This window comes from Chiloscyllium punctatum, chromosome 22 (genome assembly GCF_047496795.1).
Source record: "Chiloscyllium punctatum isolate Juve2018m chromosome 22, sChiPun1.3, whole genome shotgun sequence".
NCBI lineage: Eukaryota > Metazoa > Chordata > Chondrichthyes > Orectolobiformes > Hemiscylliidae > Chiloscyllium > Chiloscyllium punctatum.
The window spans coordinates 22168502-22183677 of NC_092760.1; the positions used below are offsets into that span (position 1 = coordinate 22168502).

The 15176-nt window shown below is 39.5% G+C and overlaps 1 protein-coding gene across 1 annotated transcript in view; it reads left to right on the forward strand.

The window, feature by feature from the left end:
- Positions 1 to 15176, forward strand: part of LOC140493878 (mucin-6-like) — a 385697-nt gene that overhangs the window by 125193 nt on the left and 245328 nt on the right. The window contains exons 3-5 of the mRNA XM_072592872.1: positions 420 to 660; positions 3601 to 3727; positions 9814 to 9904. Of these exons, the coding sequence (XP_072448973.1) occupies positions 420 to 660; positions 3601 to 3727; positions 9814 to 9904 (459 nt within the window). The remainder of the gene's footprint in view (positions 1 to 419; positions 661 to 3600; positions 3728 to 9813; positions 9905 to 15176) is intronic.

Consider the following 15176-nt stretch of genomic DNA (forward strand, 5'->3'; position numbering starts at 1 on the left):
CTCTTTCTTTCCCTGTCTCTTCGTTTCCAAGCCCCCCTCTCTCTTTCCCTGTCTCTCCCTTTCTCTCTGTCTCTCTCTTTCTCCCTCTCTTCCCCTCCTCTCTCTCTCTCTTCCCCCCCTCCCCCCCGTCTCTCCTTTTCACTCTTTCTCTTTCTCTCTCTCTCTTTCTCTCTCTCTCTTTTTCTCTCTTCCTCTCTTCCTCTCTTCTCTAACAACGTAAAGAGCGAAAGTTAGACATTAGAGACAGGAATAACAAATTGCATTTCAGAAGACTTCCACAATCCTTAACCTTCAGGAGATGTGGGGTGACATTTGGAGGTGGAAATATTATCAATGAAATTATTACAAAATTGTCTTTTAAGAAGGGAAAACATTTTAAAACTTTGATAAGTAACCATTTTGAAAATGTTTCTTCACAGCTCCCACAAAAGCTACATGCACCACTTGGGGTTCTGAACATTTCAAAACTTTTGACAATTTTATTTTTGATTTTGCATCAACCTGCAACTACATCTTTGTCAGTGACTGTTCTGGAAACTTAGGAGGCTTCAACATTCAGATTCGCAGAGGAAAACATGGAAATATTAAAAGAATCTCTATGAATATCTGGGGTACTTCAATCATAATTGAGAATGCAAATACAATAGTGAATGACAATGGGTATGTTTGAAGACTTTTTCATTGAAGGAAATTACAACTGTATCTAATGATTCTTAAATCTACATTCTATATGAAACTGAAATGTTTAACCACTTGTGTTAATCTATCGAATTATAGCTTTTATATATCTGACTCAGTATTGTTGAGTTGATCTCCTGTGCAACTCTTTAATTGCAGAAAACAATTCCTATCTGTGACACAAAACTGCTGATACTGAAATCCAAAGTAGACAAACAGGAATTTTTCCCCCTTCTGTCATCCAGACAGCCCTCCACTGCTGCTCCTCCATTCCCTGCTCCACTGCTCTAAACCCACCCCCAAACACAATAAAGATAGGGTCCCCCTTTTCCTCACTTTGCACCCCACCAGCCTCTGCATCCAACATGTCATCCTCAAACACTTCTGCTGTTAATGAAGGTGTAGGTGTGTAATGTAACCTCTTAAGGACTGACCAAAAGCACAGAGTGTGCTGTCCAAGGTAAAAATGTAACACTTTGTTGAAACAAATAGCTGGAGTTGCATGCTTTGAAATAAAAACAAATGCAAATTCGGCCAATCAGTTTAAATTATGCCCCAGATACTAAAATCCAATCGCATTCGAATTTAGTGTTTTGATGACATTAAACCAGTGAAATGATCCGATGTTTTGGGGTATAAAACCAGACATTTTGAACAGTTAGGGGGAGGACTGCCAAGAAAACCAAGTATGGACTGCTAGTCAAATAGTTCTTTGAGAGGTACCTGTCCATAAGAAAGGTTGTGCAGCAGAAGACCAAAGAAGAGATGACCCAGGAAAATCTCCAGAGAAAATTTGACAAAGCGAAGTGGTTTTGAAACATGAATTTTTTTTATTTGTAAGTCTAAATCAGGTTTTTTAAGGAAACCAGTATTGCAGAGTGGGAGATAATAGATAAAGAAAGGAGTTTAAGAGAAAGAAGTTGTAAATAGAGGTTTTAATATTCTCTGTTGGACTTAAGTAAAAATAGTAAAATCTGGGGTAGTTCTTTGCCTCTCAATTTGACAGATTACGGCATGAAATGAGCTTCTGTGTGTTGGGTTTAAATTAGCAGAGGATTTTACCCGTGACATAATGCCGGCAATTAGACTCTACCACCCAGAATATCTTCACCTTTCCACCCCTCTTTGCCTTCGGAACAACTGTTCCCTTTGCCAATCCTTGGTTCGCTTCACACTCCCCACCAACCCCTCCAACCACCCCTTTGTAACCTTCCCCTGTAACAGAAAAAGATGCATCACCTGCACATATATCATCTCCCTCACCTCCTTCCAGGGGACCAAACATTCCTTCCATGTGAGACAGAGGTTCACCTTCATCTTGTCCAATCTAGTTTACTGTATCTATCCGATACTCCCAATGTGGTCTTCTCTGATCGGTGAGATCAAACGTAGACTAGATGACCGTTTTGCTGAGTATCTTTGCCTGGCCCAAAAGGGCCAGCTTGACCTCCCGATCACCACCATTTCAATTTCCCCCACTTCCCTCTCCCCCTCCAACTTGTCTGTCCTCAGCCTCCTCCATTGCCGCATTGAATCGGACCACAAATTGGAGGAAGAACACCTTATCTTCTGCCTTGGCAGCGTACAGCCTGAAGGACGTAACATTGAGTTCTCGAATTTCAAATAACCTTCCCACACTGTCCCTGACTCCTTTCCAGCTCCGCTTCCTTCCTGCCATTCCACCTACTGATCCTTCACTCCGGCTACGAATGGATTCATCCCTCCCATCGACAGACCAGGTCATACCCACTATCTGTGTCCACCTATCACTACTTCACCATTTTGCTACACTTCCCATCCTGCTCTGCCCCTCACTCTTTATCTGTGCACCCTTTACCCTCACATCTAATCCTGAAGATTAGTTAATATACAAAATGATGACTTCTGTACCTCCTGATACTGCCTGGCTTGCTGTGTTCTTCCATCCTTCTGTTTGTCCACCTCCTAGCTGTTCGTGATTGAGTCATCATGTTTGCTGTTTTATACAAATATGTCAGTTAATGTACTGTTTAAATCCCAGTTGTAACTTGACCTTTTTGATAACAGTGGTGTCTTGAGGTATAGATGCACATGTATTTGGCTATGCATGCAGCATATGTACACAAATGGCTGCATGTAATATGAAAATTCAGACTCTTGAAACCCCACTTAGAATTAATGGCAATGGCTTGCAGTTGATAGGATTTTATGATGGTAATCAAAATCTGGTTGAATGGGTGTCACTCTTTAAAGCTCTTCTAGAAGCTGCAAGACTCTCCTTTTGATAACATTTCCCTTTGATCTCTTCCTTCTCAGTAATATGCAGTTTCAGTTTGTATTTGTTTGCTTGATGCAGCCAAGGATGGAATTAAGCACCAACAGAATTGTTCCAATACTTTGTGTTCATTGTCTTCATATCTCATCATATTTTCAGTGGTATTAAATTATGGTTCAAATCAGTAGGTGAAAAATAAGATATGAATAAGTGCTCATAATCAACCCAATGAAATTTTATTACAAACTGTTAATATTATAAAATATATTTTGTAAATATTTCCCGAGGGTTGTGGAATTCAAAACGAGAAGGCATAGGTTTAAGGAGAGGGGGACTGATTTGGAAGGGACCTAAGGGGAACTTTTTCATGCAGGGGAGGGTGTGTGAATGGAATGAGCTGCCAGAGGATTGGTACAAATACAACATTTAAAAGGCATCTGGATAGATATATAAACAGGAAAGATTTAGAGCAATATGGACCAAATGCTGCCAAATGGGACCAGATTATGTGAGATATCTGGTTGGCAAGGACGAGTTGGACTGAAGGGCCTGTTTCCATATTGTAAAGCTTTATAATTCTGTATAATCATTTAAGAAGTGGCTTGTATTTTCTTTAAAGTGCTCTTTAAATCTTATTTAATTAATGCACAATTTGTCTTGTCTGACAGATTTGTTCAGCTACCGTACAATTTAAATGGAATACAGATCAAGTCATTTGGAGGCAGCACAAGACTGGTTGCTAAACAGAAGGGTTTTGATCTTGTTGTTGTGTGGAATTTCATAGACTATATAATGGTAAGTTTCTTTTTAGCTCAATTATTCAAGCAAGAATGTATATTTGAAAATACATATGCTTCCTGTACAGACAGAATATTGTCATTCCATTTAGTTGTTTGATTTTTAAAGTTACTGCTGTGTAATATTAATAGATGAGGTTGATTCAAATTAATAGATTAATAATTGTCACAAAAGCCTACATTTAAAAATTAAATTAAAACTGCTTGGAATTTTGACATGGAATAATTGTGATTCAGCTGACCATTACATCTCTTCAACTGTCCATTTACATTGAAGTCAATGTGTTGTTGGCAGCTGAATCTACATTACCTGTTGTATATTAGCTTGTAGAAGCCAAAAATAATTTGCAGCTTGTGGATTCTTTCTGATATTATATGCACATGCTTGTGTGAGAGCTGTTTTCCTCACCATATTCGGCGTGTCTTCTCTCGTGGATGCACAATTGCCATGGGTTCTGTGGGCATTGTGCAACTCCACTCTGGCTCCATATGCCTCCTAAAATGTATCCTCTTTCACTTCTCCTCCTGTTCAGTCCTTTGCTGTAAACCCATTGTCAAAGTTATTCAAGACCCTAATTAAACAGGCTGCTTTGACCTGGATGGTATCAAATTTCTTGAGTGTGGGGAGAATATTTAAATAACTGGTGTAATGAAATTTCTTATCAACTATGCTGCTGGTGGAGAATTCATTGGTGATATACTATTTAATGTTAATTTTTTTCTCTTCTTGGAGATTATTGATGCTTAGCAGTCTTGTGGCGTGTATGTCACAGAGGAACCTTGATTATTTGAAGGACACGGGTGGGAAGTATTTTGATTGGTTAATCAAATGCTGGCTAACATAGTTTAGCCAAGCATTGGGACCCTGTGATCTTGCCAGATAATCCGATATTTGGATAATTGAATGCCGAATATTCAAGATTCCCCTGTAAATGCTAGTTATCAGACCAAACCTGAAAGTTGTCCATGTGTTTCTGTACATGGCATAAACTATTTTAATATCTGTGGACTCATGAATGTAATGAACCATCATATTTTTACCTTATGATGGATTGAAAGTCATTGAAACAATTGAAGATAGTTGCGCTGAAAACAGTAGCTTAAAGTCATACAGTGAAGTTCTGGGACCGAGAGGCTTGACTTCCTGCAGCCACAGTCCATCTTCTTCCATGCTAGTCATGACTCTAACTTGGGGAGTATCAGTTTTGCTAGGGTTTGTTGATTCCACACCACATCAGAGGCTGGTTTAGTATCAAAACAATATATGCTGTCATCTGACCTCTGGGGTTCAGCTGCTTTGCCCATATTTGTCCAAGGTTTTGTGTCTCTGGTGGACTCCGGAGTGAGTATTTGCAGGTTGGTTACTGTTGAGTAAGTGCTGCTTGATTGCAGTATCAGTGATGCTTTTCAGCACTGTATTGACTAGACTAATGGGAAGGTAATTGGCCAGGTTGGCCAATTACTTTGGGTGGACAGGATAATTTTGCACTGTATTGGATAGGTACTAGTCTTGCAGTTGTATTAAAAAGAAAACTTGGTTAGGGTTACAGGTAGTCTGGAGCACATATCATCAGTACTGTTGCTGGGACAAGAGATTGTTACATTGAAAATGCTGTAATTAATCTGATGTGAAGCTTTAGCTCCAAATGCAACGGCTGCCACATTTCAGTAAACAACTCATTTGTGACACAAACATTATTCTGTATGGAGGCTGAGAGGCACAGAATGCTCCCTGAAAGATTCTGGGCTAATGTTCCTGTAAGAGCCATTCCCTTCATCCTGTTCTCTTTCAAGCATTTTGTCCTCCTTTTATAATAAAAAAAATGCAGAAAATACTCAGAAGTTCTAGTAACATTTGTAGAGCGAGAAGCTGAGTTCACTTTTCAGGTCGATTGCATTTTTCAGAACTTGTCCTTCTCTGTGTTACCTATGTTTATTCTCCCTGTCATGCTGCAGGCTAAAGGGGATAGACGGCACTGTGCTCATGATTGGGAACAAGTCATTCCTTCAAGTAAGAACCAAGGTCTTCACCATCTGCTGTACCACTCCCTTCAACTTTTATGTTTCAATCCCCAAACATAACTCAGCAACAACTAGTAGAAATAAATCAGCAACTGACTGAAAGTGAAAGTGGTTATTATGGACAAAAGGGAGCAGTGAAATTAATTTTTTAAATGGTCCTCTTCTGCCTGTAACAGATGGGATTTTCATTTTCTTTCTAACTTCTATTGCCTTTTGACAAAAGCAGTGTGGGTTTTCCCAGACTCTGAAGTGCAATTCAAAAATGACTCAAAACAACATTGTATTTAATAATATCGTCAAAACCTAGGGTGATGGTTATCAAAACACAAACTGTCACACACAGGTAAACAAAAAAAGAAAAAAAGTGAAAAGTTACAATTACACATTACTTAACAATCAATGGTATTGGCATTAATTTGCACCAGTTGTACAATCCAGTAAGTCCGTGTCAATTAAATTCTTGCTCTTAGCTTACCTGGCAAAATTCCTTTTTGTAAGAGCTTGGATATAAGTGGATATAATTGAAGGCAATGCACTGTATTTCCTCAAGACTGGGAAGTAGTTAGTTTTTCAGGTGAAACGTGATTGTTCCCAGAAATCAAATCAAGATATTGAGGTTAGAATAAAGCTTTTAGTTTGGTCTGGAAATACCTTGCTGTTTTATGTCCTTATAATAAAAGCAATCTGAGGAAAGAGCTGAAGTGTTATCTGATTATTAATCTGTTATATTGTATACATATTATTTCAAAGCCTGCAATTTAAATCATGTGATTAGGGCTCTCTGAGGAGCCAACTCAGCTAACCAAGTGGTTTTGATGTCCCTTGTCAAAAACCAATGTGTTGCAGGAGATAAGCCATGGGACAATCTCAGGTATCATATGGTTTGGAGATGCCGGTGTTGGACTGATGTGTACAAAGTTAAAAATCACACAACGCCAGGTTATAGTCCAGCAGGTTTATTTGGAAGCACTAGCGCTGCTCCTTCATCATGTAGTTGTGGAGTATAAGATCGTAAGACATAGAACTTATAGCAAAAGTTTAGATTAGATTAGATTAGATTACTTTAGATTAGATTACTTACAGTGTGGAAACAGGCCCTTCGGCCCAACAAGTCCACACCGCCCCGCCGAAGCGTAACCCACCCATACCCCTACATCTACATCTACCCCTTACCTAACACTACGGGCAATTTAGCAGGGCCAATTCACCTGACCTGCACATCTTTGGAGTGTGGGAGGAAACCGGAGCACCCGGAGGAAACCCACGCAGACACGGGGAGAACGTGCAAACTCCACACAGTCAGTCGCCTGAGGCGGGAATTGAACCCGGGTCTCTGGCGCTGTGAGGCAGCAGTGCTAACCACTGTGCCACCGTGCCGCCCACACCACTGTGCCACCGTGCTGTGTGATGCAACTGAAATGATATATTGAAAAAGACATGGATTATTTAAGTCTCTCATCTTTTAGAATGACCATATTGGTTTCAGTTTTTTCATATGAGAGCTTTTGCAGAGTCTCACTTAAGTTTGGAGCTGAACTCTGTAGCAGAACTAAGTGACATTACCTAGAAATTTCTTGAAATTGCAGTCATATTATATGATGAAATTGATAGTGATTTAACTATTATAAAACCATTATCAATCATATTAGTGAAAATGTATAAAGAGAAAAAAGCCACGATAACTTTATTGAAAGAAAGTATTTTAAAGAAAGAGAGAATTGCAACAGTTTTATACCTCAAACATTAACTCCAAATTGGTCTGCCCATGATCCAAATACCAAAACATTTGGCATGTAGAATGCCAAGTCATTGAATACATTACACAGGGGTGGATCTCTGGTCACTCACTCTATTGATGTCTTTCCTTCTGTAGCCTTCAATAGTTGACTGTTGATGGCTTTACTGGAGCAGCAAATTTGGGAAGGGCTGATCCTTTAAGCCAAATTTCAAGTTCCATTCTAGCCTCCCATTAATCGGTTTCCAAAAGATAAGGTCTGAGCAAAGCAGGAATCTTAACTTTCACAGAAATGGCAAAATCTGCATGTTTCACAAAATTAAGGTTGTTGACATATTCTTGATGGTGTCTCTTAAGTGTTTTCTGACCATCACTTAATCTACAATCTATTGACCACCTCATGTAAGGCAACTTAACGCACTGGCATTTGGTCCAAGGGTATTCTGGGTCAATACAGTAAGGAAATTCTTCTTTTAAATTGAGAAGGAGCATTTTGGATGCAAACGTAGAGTCGAAACCCAAGGCCCAATAGGTTGGTAGAAAACACTATCATCAATCACAAATAAATAATTTTGACTCAGTGAAAGCACAATCACTGTTGGGTTCAGGTCAAAATTAACAAATAATTTGATTCAGATACAGTTCAAGATGAAAAGCAGAACAGGAATTAAATATAAAAGATAAATTGCAAAAATTAGTGTTGTCTGGAAGATGCATTGTCTGTGGCCTATTTGTGTGTATTTGCTTAGAATGTCTCCATAATACAAAAGTGTTACATTTCAAGAAGTTGATGAGTTAGCTTTTGTTTGTTGGATGTTTCTGGGATGCATTCTGTGGCTGCTAGCAGCCCTCTTGAGACTAGCAAGTGTCCATTCAAAAGAATAAAATTAAATGAAAATCTCTTTTTGTAAAAAGATTTGATCACTCTTCCTGAGCCTTGAAGATGACATTCCTCCCACATCGAGGGAGAAATGTATTTTTTTTAGCACATTCAGAAAATAAAAATAGTAATAGAAAGCAGAAATCATGTGCACTGCTTCGCCTGAGGCCCACTGAAGATGTTACCTAATAGGGTGATGAGACGTCTGGAAATGAACCTCCCAGCTCAGTGAGCAAACCTACATCCATAATAATATACAGTCAGGGTGTAGCACTCTTTATTGTCAAATGCAACTAGTACTTGCAACATCAGTTTCCCATTTTTTGTATCCTATATATTCTAAGGGTTAAACAAAGGAGAAGGTGTCAGCCAATGGTAGTAACTTATTTTCAAATAAAAAGCTGCATAGCTACCTCCACCATAGAAATGTCAGAAATCACATGACACCAGGTTAGTCCAGCAGGCTTATTTGAAATCACAAGCTTTCAGAGTGTAGCCCCTTCATCAGGTGAAGTCAGAGCAAAGCACACAGCATATAGAATTTATGGTGAGAGGGATTAAGGGCAGAGGGATCAAAAGGTCATACAAATGGAGTGAGTGAAGTGTCGAATAATAGGTCTCTGCAGGTGTTATATGGTGTGAATAAAGTGTCAATAGCTGAATAACATCCGAAGAGATGACCTAGAATCCAATGAAAGTAGACAGAGAGATAATTACAAAAATTAAAAATAAGGTGGTGCTGAAAGAACTAAGGATGCTGGAAATCAGGAGCAGGGACAGGGGTCGCTGCGGTAGAGGAAGACACACGACTAGTGGGTCTCACATTAGTGGTTGGGAAGCTGTTGGAGAGAACGATTAGGGATAGGATTTGCGCAGATGTGGAAAAGCATTGCCTAATTAGGGAAAGCATGCCTTTGTGCTGTGGAGGTCTAACTTGATAAAGCGCTTCACAGGAGGCTCCCAAGCACTGAGGATGTCACCTAGACAGGGGACGAAACGTCTGCAACACAAATTCCCAGCTTGGCGAACAGAACCACAACAAGAAGCCTTTAAATCATGTAATTGAATGGGACAGCAAAATTTGTCAAAAGCTGACTGGAAAAAAGGAAATTATTCTAAGAGGCAGTGAAAGAGTAGGATGGCAATTGCCAATCACAAAATTCAAACAACAGAGAGGATTTGCATCTTGTAAAACAGTAAGATAGTGGATCATGCACTATTAAATTAATTTTAAGAAGTTTTATAGCTTAATAAAGATATTTTTTTTTCATCAAGGTAAATGAGATATCACTAAGGAGTAGAACACACTTTTGCCTTTGCAATTTTCCATGTTTTCAAAAACATGTAGGCTAAAGTCCAATCTCCTACACGACAAAATTCCCAAACTTAGTATGTGCTATTTACTTAACATGTATTTTAAAGTATTGACTGATATTTTTGGTTGAAGGTTGAACTTGGAGATGAATATAGGAACAAAACATGTGGCCTTTGTGGGGATTTCAATGGGCATCCTCAGCTAAATGAGTTTAAGCAAGGAGGTAAGTTTTTAATTTAGTATGTTACTTGTTTTAAATAACATTATATTTTAATTTGCTTAAAGGAAAGAGGTATATAGTATTAAAGATCCAACATTTGATCTGTTTTTACATTACTTGAGCATCTCTTCTATTTAATTGTTTACATTCCATATAGAGTCATAGAGATGTACAACATGGAAGCAGACCTTTGGTCCAACTTGTCCATGCTGACCAGATATCCTAACCTAATCTAGTCCCATTTGCCAGTTCTTGGCCCAAATTCCCCTAAACCCTTCCTATTCAGTTACCCATCAGATGCCTTTTAAATATTGTAATTGTACCAAACTCCACCATTTCCTCTGGCAGCTCATTCCATACATGCACCACTCTACGCGTGAAAAAGTTGCTCCTTAGGTGCCTTTTACATCTTTCCCCTCTCACCCTAAACCTCTGCCCTCTAATTCTAGACTCCCCCACCCCAGGGAAAAGATCTTGTCTATTTATCCTATCCATGCCCCTCATCATTTTATAAACCTCTATAAATTGGCCTATATCCCTCAAGACCCTTCCTCTTCATATACCAATCCAGATGCCTTGTGAATGTTGCAGTTGTACTGGCCTCTAACACTTCCTCTGGCAGCTCATTCCATACACGCACCACCCTCTGCATCAAAAGCTGCCTCTTAGATCCCTTTTAAATCTTGCCCCTCTCATCTTAAACCTATGCTGTCTAGTTTTGGACTCCCCTACCCTGGCTATGCAACTATCTATGTCCTCATGATTTTATTCTTTCTCTCTCTCTCTCTCTCTCTCTCTCTCTGTGAGAGAGCAGCTTATAGTATTCTAAGATTATGGTGACTTTACCTTTCATTGTTTGCTCTGACATTATTTATTAAACCTGACTCATTATACATGATGAGATTCAAAATAGCTTGATCCCTATTTGGGTCCACAACTGTAAACCATCCCAAGATCTTCCTTCTAGCTACATCTACCTGATGTTTCCAATCTCCGTGAAGAATAAACTCAGTTCTGATTAATGTATTGCCTTTGTTACATAGAGAATTTTCTAATTATTGTATGCACAAGTAAAACAAATCTGTAACAATTTAATTTATTAATGCTTAATGAAGATTCACATTAATTGGATAATTAAGGCAGATTGAGAAAGAAGTTACAAAGTAATGCGAGATCCAGAAATAGTTGTAGAATATGAGGGCAAGGATTGTTACGAAGTCAGAGTGTATGCTCGCTTTAAGATAGAAAGTGCTTTCTTAATTTTAAAGTAAATTTAAAGTATAGCCACGGCTGCCAGAACAAAATATGACATTTCCAGGAATGATCACAGCTTCCCCAATATATGCTTATGTGCTCATCTCAGGAACTATTCTTATTCATATAGGATGTGATAGAAACTTTTAAAATCATTAGGAGATCCAGGCAAGGTAGATACAAAGAAAATGCTCCCATTGCTGGATGGGAAGGGGACACTAATTTATAGGAATTAGGTTAAAAATCACACAACACCAGGTTATAGTCCAACAGGTTTAATTGGAAGCACACTAGCTTTTGGAGCGACGCTCCTTCATCAGGTGATTGTGGAGGGCTCGATCGTAACACAGACTTTATAGCAAAAATTCGGAGCGTCGCTCCGAACGCTAGTGTGCTTCCAATTAAACCTGTTGGACTATAACCTGGTGTTGTGTGATTTTTAACTTTGTACACCTTAGTCCAACACCGGCATCTCCAAATTATAGGAATTATGTTTTGACAGTAGTTATAAGAGATGTTCAACTCTTTTTGGGAGTATAAACTAAAATGGAAGCTGGGGATTACATAATTGAAATACCAGGACAGTTTTGCAGCTTGAAAACTAAGTGCTGCATATATTTTGATCTGTGCAATAGAATATTGCTTATTGATGCAGGAAAACTTGGGATTGAGTGGCACTGAGAGTCTTTTGAGTTAAGGCCTTATAATAACTGTTTAACTGAGCTGCAAAATGTTAAAGCTGAGGGCAGTAGAGAGAGGTAATAATCAGACTCTGCAAACAGAAGTCATCCATCCCTTTCTGTTCTAGTTGCGTGAGGAGATGGAAGAACGACTATTAAAAAAATTTGAAAGCAAGAAAAACTTATATGCACCTGAACAATTATCAAATCATTGAATAACTATTGCCATCCAGACAATATCGTGGCATCATCGCCAAAATCAAAAGAGTCCTGACAAATAACTTCAGAAAAAAACTCATCAGCAAAGTGAGGAAAGGTGTCATCAATAGTGTTACCAAGTAGCATCTGCTCAGCAATAACCACCTCAGTGGTGCTCAGTTTGGGTTCTGTCAGGGCCATTCAGCTCCTGACCTTATTAGACCCTTGGTTCAAACATGGACAAAGGAGCTTAATTTCAGACTTGTTTGAGATAATGATAGAAGAGGAGACTCCTGCACTACCTGCCTCCCTCCACTACCTTTCCTGGAGTTAACCCTTCTCCCTGACTGTATTTGTGGCTTTTCTCCCTTCCTATAACTGTGATTCATCAAACCTCTGAGCTCCTGTGAATTCCTCATTGCCTCTAACTGCCGTTGCAACCAATCCATGCAATCTGATAGGATTTGTAACCAAACACACTTCCTGCAGACATAATCATCAGTAACATGGAAAATCTCCCTAATCTCCCACATCTAACAGGAAGATCACATCACTCTCTTAAAGGCCATCTTTACTCCTTCATAACTTGCATACCCAGAAAATAGCCAGGCCTTATAGTTCTAAAAACACTACTCCAGGCTAACTGAGTACTTGTGATTTATATTTTAAAAATTTAATCAAGAGACAGATTTTGCTAAAACACATCATTAAGAAAGAACCCACTCTATTTACTATTATACATTTACAGCAAGTTTACACTTAAAAACTATGCACTTATCTGCTCTTAGCTGTGACTTCTCCCACACAAGTTCCTCCAAAGTCAGTTGTGAATTTTGCTGTTCGTTAAGTTTTCCTAGATGCACTTTGATTTCCAGAGATATTTGAACTCAAACAGTAAAGGCAGTAGTTGTGCAGATTCATTGTTGTGTCAGAAAGCAGTGTTAATTTCTTTCTCTGACCATGTGTATTCACTGCGTTTGTCAGTCTTCCTCTTTTTTTTAAAGTGCCATTGTTTTGATCTTTACCCCAAAGTTGCAAAACAATGCAACAGCATGTAAAACAGTAATTGGTGCTCCTGCAATTTTAGAAAATCACTTCGAATGTCTAAAATACCTCAAAAAAAGGAGCAGCTGTTCCAGCCACAATTTTGGATTACCCAGAATCCTTTTGTAGGGGTTCAGCAAACATTTACAAGGATGTTGCGGGGTTTGAAGGGTTTGAGCTGTAGGGAGATGCTGAATAGCCTGGGACTATTTTATCTGGAGCGTCGCAAGTTGAGGGGTAACCTTATAGAGGCTTATATAAATATGAGCGGTATGGGTAGAATGAATCGCCAAAGTTTTTTTTCCCCCAGTCTAAAACTAGAGGGCGTAGATTTAAGGTGAGAGGGGAAAGATTTAAAAGGGAACTAAGGAGCATCTCTTTCAGGCAGAGGATGGTGCATGGAATGAGCTGCCAGAAGTAGTGATGGAGGCGGATACAATTACAGCAATTAAAAGGCATTTGGAAGGGTATATGAATAGGAATGGTTTAGAATGCTTTGGGCCAAATCCCGGCAAATGGGACTGGATTAATTTAAGAAATCTGCTTGGCATGGATGAGTTGGACAGAAGGGTCTCCTTTTGTGCTTCACAACTCTATGACTCTCTATGTTCCTTACTTTTTGTCATTGTGAAATTCAAGCTGATTCTTCCTTAAGAGCAAGGACATTGCAACTGCTGTAATGATAAACTGTTATTTGTGTATAAACTGTATGGCACATGGCATTCTCGCCTTTCAATTCCTAAGTTTTATTTTTTAAAAATGTTTTTTCTTCCTTTTAATTAATTATCTCAGAAAAAATAGCCCAGTTTAGGGCAGCATTGTGGCATGGTGGTTAGTGATGCTTCCTCACAGGGACCCGGGTTCCATTCCAGCCTCTGGTGACTGGAGTTTGCACATTCTCCCCATGTCTGCTTGAGTTTTCTACCGATGTTCCAGTTTCCTCCCACAGTCTAAAGATATGTAGCTTAGGTGAACTCGCCATGCTAGATTGCCCAACGGGCAGAGATATGCAGGCTAGCTAGACTGGCTTTGGAAAATGGGGAATGATAGGGTAGAGGGATGGTCTGGTTGGGATGCTCTTCAGAGGCTTGGTGTGGACTTGATGAACTGAATGGCCTGCTTCCACACTGTAGGAATTCTATGATTCTAAATGGGTAAAGTCCAAGAGTTTTGAGTCATTTTTACAGCACAGAAAGATGTCCTTTGTCCCATTGTGTTGGTCATCATACATCCATTTTCATTCCATTTTCCAACATTTGGCCCATAAAATTGTGTGCTATGACATTTCATCTGCTCATCAAAATGTCTTGAATGTTCTTGCCTCTACCGCCCTGTCAGGCAGTGAGTTCCAAATATGCATAAACCTGTGGGTGAAAATATTTTTCCTCTCATCCCCCTTTTAACTTCCTGCCTCTTACCTTAGAACTCTGCCTCTTCATATTGAATGCTTGATTTAGTATCTCGTGTGTCTAAGTACAGTGAAAAGATTTGTTTATGAGCAGTACAGGCAGATCATAGTAAGCAAGAACATACAGATCATAGGGTGAAAAACACCTTAGACAGAAGCGTACCGAGTACATTGCACGGGGCAGGTGTTAGGCAAGATCAACATTATTTGAAGTTAGAGATGCATTCATCGGTCAAATGATTGCTAGGAAGAAGCTGTTCCTGAACCTGCTAGTGCGTATGTTCAAGCTGCTGTATCTTCTGCCTGATGAAAAAGGCTCTAGGAGAGCATTACTGGCATGTGGTGGTCTTTGATGATGTTGACAGCCTTTCCGTGGCCACGAGCTGTGTAAATGCAGTTCGTGGATGAAAAGTTGGTTTCCTTGATAATCGGGGCTGTGTACATAATCCTCAGTAGTTTCTTACGGGCGGCACGGTGGCACAGTGGTTAGCACTGCTGCCTCACAGCGCCAGAGACCCAGGTTCAATTCCCGCCTCAGGCAACTGTTTGTGTGGAGTTTGCAAATTCTCCCCTTGTCTGCGTGGGTTTCCTCCCACAGTCCAAAAATGTGCAGGTTAGGTGAATTGGCCATGCTAAATTACACCATAGTGTTAGGTGAAGGGTTATTGTTAGGGAATGGGTCTGGTTGGGT